General features: G+C 34.5%; 1 protein-coding gene across 5 annotated transcripts in view; it reads right to left on the bottom strand.

Moving 5' to 3' along the window:
• Positions 1–17,015, bottom strand: part of NME7 (NME/NM23 family member 7) — a 148,847-nt gene that overhangs the window by 77,872 nt on the left and 53,960 nt on the right. For all 5 annotated transcript variants that reach the window (XM_074390219.1, XM_003928103.4, XM_003928104.4 and 2 more), the window contains exons 7-10: positions 15,428–15,533; positions 10,588–10,652; positions 8,155–8,223; positions 3,836–3,937 (exon numbers count right to left, since the gene is read on the bottom strand). In XM_074390219.1, the coding sequence (XP_074246320.1) occupies positions 3,836–3,937; positions 8,155–8,223; positions 10,588–10,652; positions 15,428–15,533 (342 nt within the window). The remainder of the gene's footprint in view (positions 1–3,835; positions 3,938–8,154; positions 8,224–10,587; positions 10,653–15,427; positions 15,534–17,015) is intronic.

The following is a 17,015-nucleotide window of genomic DNA, read 5'->3' as shown; positions in this document are numbered from 1 at the left end:
CTGTAAGAAATAACTGTAAGTGCTGAAGGCTGGAAGGTCTGAGAGCACGGCACTAGCATTTGGTGAAGGCCTCACTGTGTCACAACACGAGGAATGATACCACATGGCAACAGGGCAAGAGTGTGCATATCAGCTCAGGTCTCTCTTTCTCTTCTCATAAAGCCATTAGTCTCACCATGGGGGCCTCACCATGGTGACCTTATGTAACCCTATTACCTCCCAAAGGCCTCAACTTCCAAATAGCATCAACATATACACATGGAGATTAAGTTTCCAACACATGAACTTTTGGAGGAATATTCAAATCATTGTGCCACCCATTCCCAGGCTGAGCTAAGTGCTATAATTCTGGGTTCCCACAGCACCTGCAAATATCTAACAATGCAATTGCCATATTACATGGTAATTAGCCACTTATAGTTGTCTACTCACATATTAAGCTCTTTGAGGCTTCATATATATATATATATATACATATATATATATGTATGTATGTGTGTGTATATATATATATGTTTCATATACATATATATAACTATGTAAAATATATAATAAAAATAAAGATTAAAAAATATATAATTATATAAGGGTATATATGTATATATAATTTTATATTTATATATTTATAGTTACATATATATCATTCATATATGTGTGTGTGTATATGTGTGTGTGTGTATGTGTGTGTGTGTGTGCGTGTGTGTATATATATATAATTTTAAGCAATAGGGTCTTACCATATTGCCCAGGCTAGTCTCCAATTCCTGGTCTCAACCAATTCTCTTGCCTTATCCTCCCAAAATGCTGAGATTACAGGTGTGTGGCATCATGCCCAGCCTGGGCTTCTAATTTTATATTCACAAATACTGACATGGGCTCAATAAATATTTATTGAATCAAAGAGAGAACAAAAGAATGAATCATCTTATTTCTTTCCTTTTTTTTTTGTTTTAGTTTTTGTCTCTTTAATTTACTCCTGTTTATTAGATCAAGCTAATCACTCTCGGTTTTACTTACCTTAAAAAAAGGCCGGGCGCGGTGGCTCAAGCCTGTAATCCCAGCACTTTGGGAGGCTGAGGCGGGTGGATCACAAGCTCGAGAGATCGAGACCAACCTGGTCAACATGGTGAAATCCCGTCTCTACTAAAAATACAAAAAATCAGCTGGGCATGGTGGCGTGTGCCTATAATCCCAGCTACTCAGGAGGCTGAGGCAGGAGAATTGCCTGAACCCAGGAGGCGGAGGTTGCGGTGAGCCGAGATCGCGCCATTGCACTCCAGCCTGGGTAACAAGAGTGAAACTCTGACTCAAAAAAAAAAAAAAAAGTACAAAAACCCCTCTTGGCCATCAAACAGAAATCAGAAATTTAAAATGTCAAAAATGGCAAAATAGTTATATTTATTCATCTAGCCAAAAAATAATCCCTTCCTAATGCCTTATGATTAATTTTCAATAAACAGCATCATTACCACTATCCTTCAATGTCCTCTGCAACATAGTCACCTTGTATTCATTACTCTATCACAACCACATGTATTATTTAAGTATCTATTCTTTGTTCCTGAAAAGATATAAAGGAGGTCCTGCCAACTTTCTCTATTGATGTCTGCATCTTTCTATTTCTAGATCTTCTGTCTTAAATCTCTTCCAATTTAGTTTGATCTATTTGCATCAAACTAACAATTCAGTACAGTCAAAATTAAGCTGCATACAAGGAATTCCAATTTCCTATGACATGAGATTCAAACTAAATAGAATTACAATTTTTAACCTGGCTTCTAAGGCTAAAATCGCACTCATGCCTAGCAGAATTCTCTACCATATTTCATCTATCTAAGAAAATGTATCTCCTTGTGCTTCCAGCTCTGGATTTCCCACTGAAGCCAAGAAAATATTCCTGCTGTATACGATAGTAAATTTGCAAATTCCTTCATTGGCATTTTTGTACATGCTTCAGATCTTTTTCCATTCTCTTTGTGCCCTAATTTGTCTTTTAAACCCCTGTTTATATCTCTTTTCCTTTAAGTTTTCTTAGCTACTTCTAGGTCATATTAACTGCTCTTTTACAATTCAACGTTTGGATTTTACAGAAACAACAATATCTATTTTTATATGCAGCACTGTAAGTTTTCTAAAAGATTTTTATGCATATAACTTTTAGATCATTGACAACAGGAGTATGGTTCTCCCCTACTGGGCTTAATCTAGCAGCACTTTCACACAAGACGATTTCCTAATAGGTGCTGTGGATTTATTGTCTTACATCTAAGAGTGTTCAATAAATGGCTGGGCATGGTGGCTCAGGCCTATAATCCCAGCACTTTGGGAGGCCGAGACTGGCGGATCACCTGAGGTTGGGAGTTTGAGACCAGCCTGGCCAACATGATGAAACCCTGTCTCTATTAAAAATACAAAAAAATGAGCCAGGTGTGGTGGCAGGCACCTACAGTCCTGGTACTCAGGAGGCTGCGGCAGGAGAATCACTTTTTGAGCCTAGGAGGTGGAGGTTGCAGTGAGTCGAGATCGCGCCACTGCACTCCAGCCTGGGTGACAGAGCAAGACTCTGTCTAAAAAATAAATAAATAAATAAATAAATAAATAATAAAAATAAAAAATAAATGCCCTGAAGAAAATTAAATTGAATTGGCTGCTCATCTTCAATAAACTATTTATAAATAATAGTAAAATAAAGGAAACAGTACATTTAAACTAAGGTTAGCGTTTAAATCAGTAATACTTCCCATAATCCTACCTAGTTTCTAATATTTGCATGGAGCTTTATCATAGTGCTCTAACGTTACTTCTACTTTTCACCCTGCCACACTTATACACACATACATACACACACTGTTAAATGTCCATAGGAAGAAAACTCAAAGTAAATGGAAAGGTACACTAGTGAATACCAAGTTTCACATAAGTCCCATTGCCATATTTATTTATGTATTGGTATGCTGCTACTGTATTATAACAGCTTTACTTATGGTCCCCCTATGTTAAAGGACATATAATACCTTAGATAATTTCTATTACAAAGCTTGCAAAATGTATTTATCTGGACAATTGAGCAAGAAGAAAGAAAAAATGCCATAGTAAATGCTTCTGCCTATTCTATATTGTCATTAAGTTAATTTTTAAAAATCTCTTTCTTGGAATGTTACATAAAAATAAATTATGTAGGCCAGGCATGGTGGCTCATGTCTGTAATCGCAGCACTTTTGAGAGGCTGAGGTGGGTGGATCACAAGGTCAGGAGATCAAGACCATCTGGCTAACATGGTGAAACCCCATCTCTACTAAAAATACAAAATATTAGCTGGGCGTGGTGGCACACACCTGTAGTCCCAGCTACTGGGGAGGCTGAGGCAGGAGAATTGCTTGAACCTGGGAGAAAGACACACACCTGTGGCAGCACACACCTGTAATCCTTGCATTTTGGGAGGGTAAGGCAGGAGGATTGCTTGAAACCAGGAGTTGGAGACCAGTCTGGGCAATATTTTTTTAGATATATCCTCTCTTCTCCATTCCTATCACCATTTTAATGTAATGCTTTATCACCTGACACTTTCAGTATTTGGAATTATCTTCTAGTATATCTTCCCTGCAAAGGCCTTCTTGCAGTGAGCCGAGATTGCGCCACTGCACTCCAGCTTGCCGACAGAGTGAGACTCCCTCTCAGAAAAATAAATAATGTAAAGTACCATTTTGAATAAAAACTTTATATATTATATTCACTTTTCCATTATTTACTTTAAGGAACAAATTAAAAATTTTAAACCGGTGAAATCAGTGCATAGATAACATACACTCGGTTAATATTTTAAACAATAACTTACAGGATCTGCAGGTCCACAAAATTCTCGAAATGTCTTTGTAGCATTATTCTGTTGAATCTCCATTGCTACGCAAGGGCCAGAATACATTTCTGTCACCATGTCCTATGATATGTAATATAAAAGAATGAAAAGAATTTAACAATCTTTACCCCTCCTCTTTTGTGTCACCATTCCACCAACATCCTTAAAGTCATCTGTGACTTCTTCCCCACTTATATCCCACACAGCAAGCAGTTTCCAAATTCTGTCCATTTTTCCCTGAAGAAAATATGCTCTCTCTTCTCCATTACTATCACCATTTTAATGTAATCCTTTATCATTTGACACTTCATTATTTGGAATTATCTTTTAGTATATCTTCCCTGCAAAGGCCTTCTTGAATACAATGTTGTCAAGTTCACATTCCCATGTAGATACATATAAATTTCAAAGGTTTTCACCTGAAAAATCTTTTAAAAATCATAATACCTTCTAGCAACAGGAAATAATAGAACCAGATTTATTCTCCCACATTAAACATCTAGAAACTAGACAAAATACATGAAACAATAGTTTTCATACACTGAATGATGGGCAGCATAGGACTATGACCCCTGAGAGTATGGAAACAGATGCGCTGAGCTGTATAATTGCTCTGTCTTACTGTCTAGAGGCAGTTTCCAGACCTGCAGACCAGGTAGAGGAAATACGACCATATTCTCTGAGTTGAATAGACAAAGACTGGACTTCGGAGAGGCCAGTGCAGCTCTTGTTTGCAGAAAAGAATACTGGAGAAACAAGGGGAATATGCAGAGAGTAAGCTACAAGATCTGCAGAGGAGTTCCCATGAGTCTTTGGCTACTAATCTGTCGCATGTGTAGAGAAAACTACTTGAGGCTGGGAAAGAATTGTCAGAAAGCAGATCAAACAAACTAGAGACAACCCAATGCTGAGAAGAGTTTTTCTACCAGCCACAGTAAAACACCTTTTCATATGATACATGGAACATCAGGGAGAGTCCTCAGAAGGGTACTGCACCATAGTAGTCAGACTAAATTAGCCCTAGATTATAAGATGTTCTGTACCCATCCTACAAAGCTTAAAAGCAAGACTCAAAAGTCTCAAACTGATTCCAAGTGATTTAACTAAGTGCCAGAACAAAATTGAGCACTCTTTACAAATCTTCCAAGTAACACTGTAAATTTTACAATATATAGCATCTAATAATTACTAGGTAGACAAAGATGTAGGAAAATACTAACCATTACCAGAAGAAAACTCAATAAAGAGACCCAGCAATTAAATACATGATATAATAACATAAGGATATTAAAACAGCTATTATAAGCTCCACATTCTCATTACACAAGGAAATATGAACATGATGAGGAGAAAATAAAAAATATTAAAAAGACCCAAATAGAACTTCTAGAGGTATAATCTAAGACAACTAAATTGAAAAATGCACTGAATGGGGTAAACAGGATAAGACATTGCAGAAGAGTAATAAATTTGAAGATACTCAATAGAAACTATTCCTAAATAAGCATAGGGGGAAAGAAAAATGAACAAGAAGAAAAAAGACCTGCTGTGCAACCATGTTAAGCTATTATATGTGTAATTAGAATCTCAGAAGAGAAGAAAAGGTGATAAACAGAAAATTTTTAAAAAATACGTCCTAAAAACTTTCCAAATTTGCTGAAACCCATAAACCTATAGATCCAACAGAACCCAAGAATAAAAAATGTAAAGAGAAGTACACTAGGATGCATCATGAAAAAATTAGCTAAAAACAAAAAACCTTAAAAGCAGCCAGGGGGTTAGGGGGAAGGACATTATATAACAGCAGAAAAAGGATAAGGATAACAACACCGATGACCAAAAAATGTAAATCTGTATTCTATACCCAGGTGAGAAAATATTTTTCAAAAATGAAGAAAAAATAAAGCGTTCTTTAGACAAAAAAGACCTGAGACAATTCACCATCAGAAGCATTATATCATAAGAAATATTAAAGGAAGTTCTTTAGGCAGAAGGAAAAAAGTACCAGACAAAAATATAAATCTATACTAAGCAACAGTAAACATGTCGAGTATAAATATAAAATGCATTTTTATTTTTTAGTTGCTTTATTTTCTTTGAGACAGAGTTTTGCTCTGTTGTCCAGGTGGAGCACAGTGGCATGATCTCCACTCACTGCAACCTCAGCCTCCTGGGTTCAAGCTATTCCTGTGCCCTAGCCTCCTGAGTAGCTGGGACTATAGGCGCCTGCAACCACACCTGGCTAATTTTTGTATTTTTAGTTGCTTTCAGAGATAATTGTTCAAAGCAAATATTAGTGTTATATTGTAGGGTTTATAGCATATATAGATGTAAAAGGTATGAGAACAACAGTGCACAGAATAGTAAGGGAAAAACAAAAGTATACTGTTTTAAGATTCTTAGATCTCTATATAAAGTGGTATAACGAAAAACATGATCAAAGAAAAATGCCTCTCACAGTGTCCAGAACACTCAAAAAATATTTTTTCTACCCTCCTGAATAGGAAACAATATTTTAGGCAGAAGTGAAAATAGATATGAAGACTTTGAGGCAGAAGTACAGTAGGGATATATGAAGATCAGCTAAGAGGCTAGGAGCTGAGAGAGACTATGGGAAAGTAGTAAGAGATGAGGCCAAATCATGCAGGATCATGTGAACCATCTCAATGACTTTGGAGGGTTTACAATACACAACATCAAAGTAAAATAATAGATTACTGAATATACTTGAATATTGATGCAGAAGCAGCCATCTTACCTCATAGAAACTACAGAAGCTAAAAGAGGAGGAAAAGAACTTCCTAACTTAAATGGTACTCCTAACTCTAATCACTGGAGTTCCTGAGTATGTCCCCCAAAGTCATTCCACTGTTTCACGAAGACCATACGTAATTGAATTTTTATGGATAATTATGTTGAGTCTGATTTTCTGCCTCATGATATTGAAGAACCGCCTACACATAAATGTCAAGAGCCAAATTTTCAGGAGGAGCAGAAGGCGTAAAAAGGTTTTCCAAAAAGAGAAGAGTAAATTCTGTCTCTTTTTCTCCCTCCCTTCCTCGTCTCCTTCCTTTCCCTCTCCCTCCTTGCTTTCCTTTGTTTCTTCCTTTCTTCTTTTTCCTCTCTCCCTCCTTCCCTGTTTTCTTTGTCTCTCTCACTTATTCTCTTTCAGTGTTGATTACAGATAGAATTGAAAATAGACATACAAGGCTATTTCAAAATGTATAAAATGAAAAAAAAACATGTTAAACAAATAACTTCATCAAAAACATAACATGTTCCTTTAAAAACTGACTCAAAATTTTTAAGTCACCCTAGTTTTTAATTAAGTTGCAAATTTTTTAAACATAAAAGAACCTTTTTGTTTCCTTTACAGCCTTTCGACTGCTTAGGTAGCTTTGACTACTTAAGTAACTATGAGTAGGATCATTTGAGTTAATGTCTATCTTCCTTAGAGAATAAACTCCATAAATGCAGGCAGTATGTTTTTTGTTCATTACTGATTATTTGTCATGTAACAGATACTCCATATATGTAACAAATGGATCACCGTAACCCTATGAGATAGGAATTATCACCTTTTTATGACTGTAAATGTTGAAGCAGAAAATATAGGTGTAAATGATCAACATGGAATCTACTGCCAAATAATTGTCAGACTAAATAATAATAAAAACAGTAATAATAGCAGGTAATATTTACTGAGTACTTTTAATATGTGAAACTGCTTTACATAATTTTCATTTAATTCTCACAACAATCTCATGAGGTAGGTAACAGCATTATTCTCATTTTATAAATGGATTAATCAAGGTTTAAAGAGGGTAAATAAATTCTCTATGGTCACATAATAGAGGATTTCAGATCTGAACCTATTATCTGACTCCACAGATAGGGGAAGAAAAAAGAAGAGAATTGAGTTTAGGAAGCTGCAGGCTGGTTGCAGTGAATTTTGGGAAGTATGAAAAGTATATAGTTTGAAAAAAGTAGTATGGAAATAACTGACTGATTAACATCAGGTTACCTCAGATTACTTTTTGTCATATTGATGAAAGGCAGAGATAACTTTATTATTAAGCCAAATAAAATTAGCCTGTTTGGGAAATTTCTCTTGCTCTCTCCTGATTTCTCAGAAGGTCAGATAACAACTTAGATTGGTGACACAGAACTTTAGTATGAATGACTGTATTGATTTTGACTGGTCAGTTGGGACCTAGTACAGGAGCTTAGTCCAAAACACTGTATCCTATACTTTTTATTTAACAGTACATATGCTTTACATTTACTTTTATACTTACATGATATTCAGTCACTACTCCTTTATAAACTTCATAGAATTCTTCAACATTAACCCGATCCATATTGAACTATATTAAAAAACAAAAGAAAACAAAACCATAAACCAACCAACAAAAGAAAAATGAGCCACACTTAGCACTTAACACTTGTAATCTCTTCACTCTAAATTGTAAACTTTATATAAATTTTTATTTAAAGAAAAAGTGTTATTAAAGATCAGCTCATCAAGAATAATAATGGATAACAGCACTATTCTATGTTCTGAATGTGCATCATCTCATTTAGTCCTCACAACAACCCTACTGCATAGGTAATATTAATAGCTCCAACTTACAGATGAGACCACTAAGACTCAGAGGGGGTATATAACCTCCTCAAACTAGTACCCTATCTCAGATAGTCTGACCTCATTGATCATATTCTTACCTACTACACTACACCTATCTCTGAATAAAAACTCATTGTTGATACAAGAGAAGATTTATATGCAATATTAATTGTACTATTGATAGATTAGTGGTACAAGAAAGAAATATTAAAGAAAAGTAGTTCAGACTTTGTAGAGGGGAAAGAAAATAATACGATTTTTCTCCCAAGCATTCAGAAAAATCCCTAGTCTAGTTCGTGATAAAGCACTTATACAAGTCATGTGTACTTCCTGCTACTCTTCAAAAAGAATTGTAAGGGTATGCTTACAAAATAAGTCTAGAAGGACTTATTCTTATCAAGGCTGAATTTAAATTCAGTTAGAAATAAAATTTCATTAAGTTCCAAGGTTCTCAAAAACTAAGACCTTATTTTTTTAGACAATAGCCTCAGAATTCCCATTTTCTTTTCCCGTCCATTTTGCTTTTTTAATGTTGCCAGGATTGAAGAACACTGAGAACTTTCTGCCTATACAGACAATAAGTTAAGCTGTGAAGATTTATTTTTATGGGCAACATTATTATAATAGGGAGGAAATTCTGTTGAATTTCAGTGTTTTATCCTACATTCACATATCTTTTGTTAAACACAACAAAATACTAACAGAAGATACCATTATTAAATACCTAGTAATTTGAGCCAGAAATTATTATTTTGTTTAATCTGCAGAATAACCCATTTAGGCAAATAATAATGCTTTCATTGCCTAGATGGGAAAATGGAGAATAAGAATGTTTGACATTTGGCCAAGGCCACATGCCTAGAAAGCTGCTGACCCAAGATTCAGAAATAGATCATTCTGACTGCAAAAGCCAATGGTTGTGCTTGCTACTACACTACCATGCCTCACCTACAGGCTCAATTAATCATTAAAAAAATTTTTTTCATTAAGTACAAACTATACCCAATCACCAATCACTGTGCTAAGTTGCAGATCTAGAATTAGGTCAGTGTTTAAAACTAACTTTTCTATATTTTTAAAAATAGCCTTATATGTCATCCTACAATCTTGTTAATATATTAAGCAAGCTAATACTTTTAGAAAGTTTTGGCTAACAGTGACTTTATAATTCTAGATAAGATTCTTCAAATATCAATTTTCTCATCAATCTTCAAGTTTTGCTTGATGACTTTGAAAACTATTTCCTTTTTTTTTTTTTTTTTTTTTTTTTTTGCTTATTGGCACAAAATAGACAGAACCCCAGTTTGTGCTCTGATCCTTGATTTTGGGTAATCTAAGAAAGCTGTTTCTTTTCAGAAAAAGAAAATACAAATAACACCGGTAAGAAAATCCTCAGCTTCAACATGGCTATTTTGGTATTTCACTATCAAAAAATCATAAACTTGTTGGGTTTCAAACACTGTAAAAAACAAATTGTTTATCTAATTGATATAATAAACTGTTACCCAATTTCTAGTCAAATGTACGGATGAGTATAGCACAAAGATATGACCTCTACCAAAGCGAGTGTTGTTTCTCACTGAAAGGTTTCCTAGAAAGGTATGAGCAGCACAATTTTGAACAAGTGTGGGCTCTGAAAGTCCAGTGGTACGAGTGCCAACAGAGGTGCAGGAATACACTAACTCCAAAGAAGGTCTTAAGGGAAAATCCAAAAACCAGCAAAAGGTACTGGTTGGGGAAAAAAATCTGAACTTATTCTCTCCCTTCATTATCTGTTTAGTTAAGAATCCAGAAGACAGAAAACTCATTACAGTTTCTCACTTTGATTCTTTATTTTGAAACTTAGTTTCAAGAATTGTATAAATTTACCTTATACGTTTAAATTAGGTGTATCATTTGAATATTACTTCTCTCAGTAAAACATTATATAGAAAAATCACATCAAAAAACATTTTTGACTATAGGAAGGTTACTGAGTTCAGTAAGTGTGTCTTTTATTTTTAATGTGGTTCATGAATACACAGGGAACATTTAATGTAAAGCATTTTACAACTATTTTTGAAAAAATCCTCATAAATATTATGGTTCATTGTAAACTACCTACCATCTGCATAGCTGAGATTTCAAAACCTGCATCTCGGATGGCCATCAGGATCTTTCCCAAAAGTCCTGAAAATGAAGGACAATGAGTGCAAAAATACAAAATTCTAAGACATTTTAGTTTCTTAGAAATGCAAGTTTTTTACAGCAAAGTACTTTATACTCCATATTTTTAAAAATCATATATTTTGCAAGAGAAACTAAATCCCTAATACCAAGCATTAACTCTAATCATTTGATTTCCTTAGTACTGTAAGTGCTTCAAGAATATCAACAATGGTTCTGAGGATTATGCAAAAACTTTTAAGATACTATTTTGCCTTTAAAGCCCTTAAGTCTAGAGATATAGAGAACATAAAAATCAAACAATTGTAAATGGCATTATTTAATACAGAGAAATGAAATGCCAACGTACCAAATACAAAAGGAATTCAAACAAGAGTCCAAAGGAGGAGAAAAATCAAATGACAACTGAAGAGATAGGAAGAAGCTTCAAGGGGAAATGAAAGCATGAATCGTCCTTAAAGGCTGTGGACAGATGGGCTTATATACAGAGAGGAGAGAAGGCACACATCTCAGAAAGTGTGAGCACGTTTACCTGACAGTAAGAAGACAGAAAAGAAAAACGAATTGAAAAGGAAAATAGATTCAATTCAAATTGATAAAGGCCTTGGATATCAACATGAGGAATACAGTCTTTATCCTACAGACGAGTGATTTTTTATATTGGAGTCTCTAGTCTCTGGGGGTATGGGGCTGAGTTTGAGATTCCATTTGTTTCCTGTAAAAGTCTAAGGTGTTTTTTTTTTTTTTTTTTTTTCAAGTCAACTAAAACTCTGTCTCTGACTCTGTTTCTCTCTGTCTCTTACCCGTACATGCACATAGGCACATATATATACATATACACAAACATACACTGACACCGTATTTTGGATCATCGGGATCTTATCCAGTAACCCTATATCACCAGGTACTATTAGTATCTGAACGTGCATTTGTATTTACTATCTTACTATAGCCAAGTAGTGCTATTTTAATTGTAGCAGGCTGAGGGGTGAGAAAAAGATAGAGGTGGATCTGTTTCTCAAATGATACAGAATGAAGGCCAAATTATATCATAGCATGCTGTAGAAACAAAGGTTTCTCAGAAGCTTGTAGACAGAAAAGTGGTGGATGAATTGAGTCACTGCAGTAGAACAGGCTTGTGCCTATCTCAGAGTCTGTACTATATTCATGTTAAGCTTGTTTTTATGGCAAATAATATCCTTTGCCATGTTAATGCTATTCAGTTATATTTTGTTTTATAGTTTTGCTTGCTATGAATCTGCAAATTATTTTAGCTATACAGTTGTATGAGCAAAAGTTTGTATTTAGTTTTATATTTGGACATATTTAAGTTATGTTACTAAAAATTTAAATAATTTATATCAGCCCTGAGAGTCCATGAGAATAATTTTCCTCCAAAAAGAAACACTGCCAAAAGAAACAAGAAGTCACTAAAAATGCTGAGTGAGAAAATGCAAAATAAAAGTACTATTTAGGAAGATGACTAATGCAATAGTGATGAGCAAGCTGGTCTGAAGTAAAGAGTAAGTAGTGAAAATGATAGCAAAGGCTTTTGAACTCATTCAGAATGCTGGTTGGAAAAAATAGGCCATGATATCTTCAAATAGTTTCCTCTTACTTTGAACTTCAAAGCTTGGATGGCAGCAGCAGAGAAAGAAGGAGGTAATGAATATAAGATATTTCCAAACAAGAAGCAATAGGATTAAACTGAATATAGGGTATGAAGATGAAAGAAGGGTAAAAGATGATTTCAAGATTTTGAACTCAAGTGAATGGAAGAATGACAGCACCTTTAAGAAGAAAATAAGTAATGATGAAACCAAATTAATAAGGGGAAAGACACTGAATTATTTTGGACATAGAAACCCAAAACATACTATATAGCATTTATAGAGTAGAAGACTGATCAGAACTTGAGGATGCAGCATATCCAATGGCTGAATGAGTTAAATGAACTCCCTCCACAAAATTAGTGATACAGGATTGCGTATCAATAGATAGAATTATAAAGACAGAAAAAGAGGTACAGAGAGGTTAGAACTGAAATGATGCCAAGAGGCATTTGGAGACAGTACTTTAATAAAAAGAGCTGGAGAAGAATACATGTTCAAGGCAAAAGGAGCATTGATCAAAGGTGTGGAGAACCATAGTCCTTCTGGAAAACAAGTATCTTCGTCTTACTGAATAATAGAGTGGAAAGGAAATGAGACAGAAGAGAAGGTAGGAGAGGTGGCAGAAGTCATGATAGAAGGACTTACAGACCATATACAGAGGATCTTTAATTCATCTCGAGTTAATTTTTGTATATGGTGTAAGGAAGGGGTCCAGTTTCAATTTTCTATGTGGCTCCCAGTTTTCCCAGCTATACATGCAATTATTAAGGTACACAACTGGTATTTATTCTAGTTCCACTTTATTTTACGTCAGTCTTCTTACAACATATTTTTCCTTAGTAAGGATTAAATCAGATAAACTACGTTGAATAAAACATTTTAAGGTGAAAAGGATACACTTTTAAAATGTTGATGGCTATAAACAAGAACTTTTTCAAAATGTGAGTATACTGCCTGTGCATGTATATACATATATGTACATAAATATACATGGGGGTATGTGTGTGCATGTGTGTGTGTGTACAGAATGAATATTCCTTACAGAAATGCTTGTGACAAGAAGTGTTTTGGATTTCAATTTTTTTTATTTTGAAATATCTGCAGATACGTATTTGTTGAGCATCCCTAATTCAAAAATCCAGTAAATATAAGCCAGTGGTTGACGTTTTGGAGTTTGGAGCAATTTGGGTTCAGATTTTTGGATTAGGAATGCTAAACCCATATAGACATTCACACACGCACACATAATCTCCCCAGTTAAGAAAAAATGAGTGAAACATAAAATCCCAGTTTTTTTCCCATAAATTTTCAATACTAGTTATTTCAAATATTACTATTACTTCCTATGGAATTGTTACTAACCATGTGCCACGTGACTTTTTTGTGGCTATTACTATTGAGGCAATAGAGTATAGAGGGAAGAGCATAGAGATTAAAAATAAACCAACCAACAGGGTTTGCATCCTTGATTTCTACTCTAAATTAGTAGAAACGACTTAATCTCATGGAGCCTTAGCTAGCCTATCTTGAAAAGAGCAACGAATTTACCTACTTGACATGCTTGCTGTCAAGATTAAAGATAATGTATAAGGAACCGGTCTGCTACCTGGCACATAGTGGTAAATTCTTCATTAGTGTTACCCATGCTGCATGTTAGTTCCGTATAATTATGGACCTAAGGATTTACAATGTATTAAAATACTTCCTAAATATTTAAAGAAGTATTAATTATGCAGCAAGATCTTTAAGGTTCATATCCTTCCAACAAGTAATTCTATTTCTAGGAAACTAGCCAGAGGAAAAGATTAGAGATATCATCAAATATTTACGTATAACGATACTCTTCAAACTTTTAATTTTAATATCAAAAAAACTGAAAACAACCTAAGTATCCAAATACTTACTACATCTATACCATTGCCGTTAAATATTAAATATTAAAATATTAATGAGGACTTAAGGGAAGCCAGAAATGCTCACAAAAATTATATTTAACAACAGCCTATTGACCTATATCTCACCCATTACATTCATGTGTATCAGTGTACACACATGCACATACAAATGCAGAAAAAAAGGATTTGGAGGAAATGCATCAAAATATTAACAATGACTGTCTTCAGGTGATGGAAATACAGTAATTTTTTACTTCATTTTTTAATGGTTTTCTATTTTCCAATTTTTCTACTATATATATGAATTACTTTGATACTTAGAAGACGTACAATTTTCAAATCCATTCATTTCTGTATAGTATTTAGTACAATCTAGTTTTTTTAAGGGTGATCTTTTTAATCATACTCCATCTTACTTCCAAAAAATTTGTGATACCTAAAAAAATAAACATACACCAGTCTCAAATAAATAAAATGAGACAAAAATAAGAAAAGAACTTGCAAACTCTCTCTATATATGCACATATGCAAATGTGTATATACATGTATATGTCAAAGAACTGTTTGAGATACAAAGAACTGAAGGAAATTTCTCCACCTTTCTCAGGAAGGGTATACTGGAGTTATGGCAGACATTGTTTTAAATGGTACAACAGGAGTGCTACTAGCCTGGCACAGTGGTTCATGCTTGTAATCCCAGCACTCTGGGAAGTTCAGGTGGGTGGATCATCTGAGGTCAGGAGTTCAAAACCAGTTTGACCAATATGGTGCAACTCCGGCTCTACCAAAAATTAAAAAATTAGCCGGGTGTGGTGGTGTGTGCCTGTACTCGGGAGGCTGAGGTGGGAGAACTGCTTGAACCTGGGAGGCTGAGGTTGCAGTGAGCAAAGATCGTGCCACTGCACTCCAGCCTGGACAACAGAGCAAGACTCCATCTCAAAGTATTTAGGGAATCACCATTTGTGATTAGCAAGTCAGGAGGCTGACTGAAAGTCAATGAACCAAGACCTGTAACAGTATAAATGAGCCTGAGAATGAGCAGCAACTCAAAGAACACCTCCTAAAAATGCACAAAGAAAAAGACAAATAGAGATTTAGATAGATTTTCCCTTATATTTTGTCACCTTTATTCAAGTGCCTTCCAAGAAAAAAATAAATGAAAATACTAAAAATATACATTAATTTCTGCACATAAAGTATATCAAGAAAATAAACATTACTCTCCTATTAACAAAATGTGTTGATAAAGTCTATTCAACATAGCACTTACCTTCACTAACAGCATGGGGTTTAACAATGCAACAAGTACAATTGGTAAATTTCGCAGTGTTTGCCGGCCCACAACCTCCACTTGAAGGAAAAAACAACTCCATTTCCTAAAGACGGAGAGAAATGACTTTGACAAATGTGACCTTTTATTGTGAACTTACAAGATATTTCTGTGGGGGAGGAGAATCATGCAATTACTTTTAGAGTTTCATCGTATAAATTCTTTGTTTCAAATTTTCTAAAAATGAGTTTCACAAGGACAAACTGATTAAATTAACCCTGTTTCAAGACTTGAAACCAGCAGAGCATATCAAGAAGTATTAATCAAAGCAATGAGAATATGTGTTATTCTGTTCCAGGATTATAATGGACAGAGTTTTAATACATTTTGAATATTGGAAATATGAATATAAAGTTCTTATTTTCCCCAAAGCATTAGTCAATTAGACACAAATTTAAAATTTTTCATTAAAATATGCAAAATAAGATTAAAAACTAGGAAATTTTATAGGAACAGAGATTAATATCAGGAATCTGAGAACAACAGCTACTTAAAACTAACTATAGGCCTAGTACAAAATCAAATCAAATAAACCATGTTTTATAAACAAATTCAGTCTGTATTATTCGCTTTGCACATGGTTCACTAAAATGACAACCCAACAATTTCAACTAGCCACAAAGATGGTCATGCTTTTAATTCCTTAAAGCCTTTTCTGTCTCTAAACTTTCACTGTTATTATTTCTACTATTCCCTGTAAAATCCTCTAATCCAAGCTTCACAAATGTGTAAAGAGCCACTTCAAATACCACTTATCACTAGGAGGCATTTCCCAGTGCCTCCTGTCAGCAACCTGGACTCCCCAAAGTTATGTTTATTAGGGCATTTGCCTTTCATCAAATTACACATTCGAAAAAAAGGAACTAAGTTGCATAGCTTTACAAGACCCACAGCAACTAAAACAATGCCTGGCTCAATGCAAGTAGTCAGCCCTTGGTATACACAAGAGATTGGTCCCAGGACCCCTGTGTGTACCCAAATCCATGCATACTCAAATCCTGCAGTCAGCCCTGGGGAATCTGCTTATAAGAAAAGTCGAATCTGTAGATGTGGGTTTCACATCCTGCAAATACTGTATTTTCAATCCTTCTGTTGAAAAAAATTCACATTATAAGTAGACCCGTACAGTTCAAACCTGTGTTGTTTACGGGTCAACTGTATTTATTTTTCATTAAATTTAAAATGAAAAGATTATAGAATGTGTTAATATGCCACATTGATCAGCATTTTTTTAAACACAAGGGCAATGAGGAATTATTCAAATATTAGTGTATATACTTGAGCATTTCCAGTGGTAAGACACTAGAAAAAAAAGTGTCCTATTCCTGAGATATCAAGTGTCTTTCTATCATATTGCTACCGTTATTTATTACTCCTCTTGATCAATAACAACAGCAAATACCCCTTTTAGTCCTTTATCAGATGCTTTGATTGCATGGTCCAAGAGAACCTTTACAGTACAGATTAAAATTCAAATACCTACAGGGATCTACATCCTAGTCTTTGCTATTATAAACAGAACTGCAAT

The sequence above is a fragment of the Saimiri boliviensis genome, chromosome 19 (genome assembly GCF_048565385.1).
Source record: "Saimiri boliviensis isolate mSaiBol1 chromosome 19, mSaiBol1.pri, whole genome shotgun sequence".
Taxonomy (NCBI): domain Eukaryota; kingdom Metazoa; phylum Chordata; class Mammalia; order Primates; family Cebidae; genus Saimiri; species Saimiri boliviensis.
The sequence above is the reverse complement of the archived record's forward strand: the minus strand, read 5'-3'. Positions and strand labels throughout refer to the sequence as shown.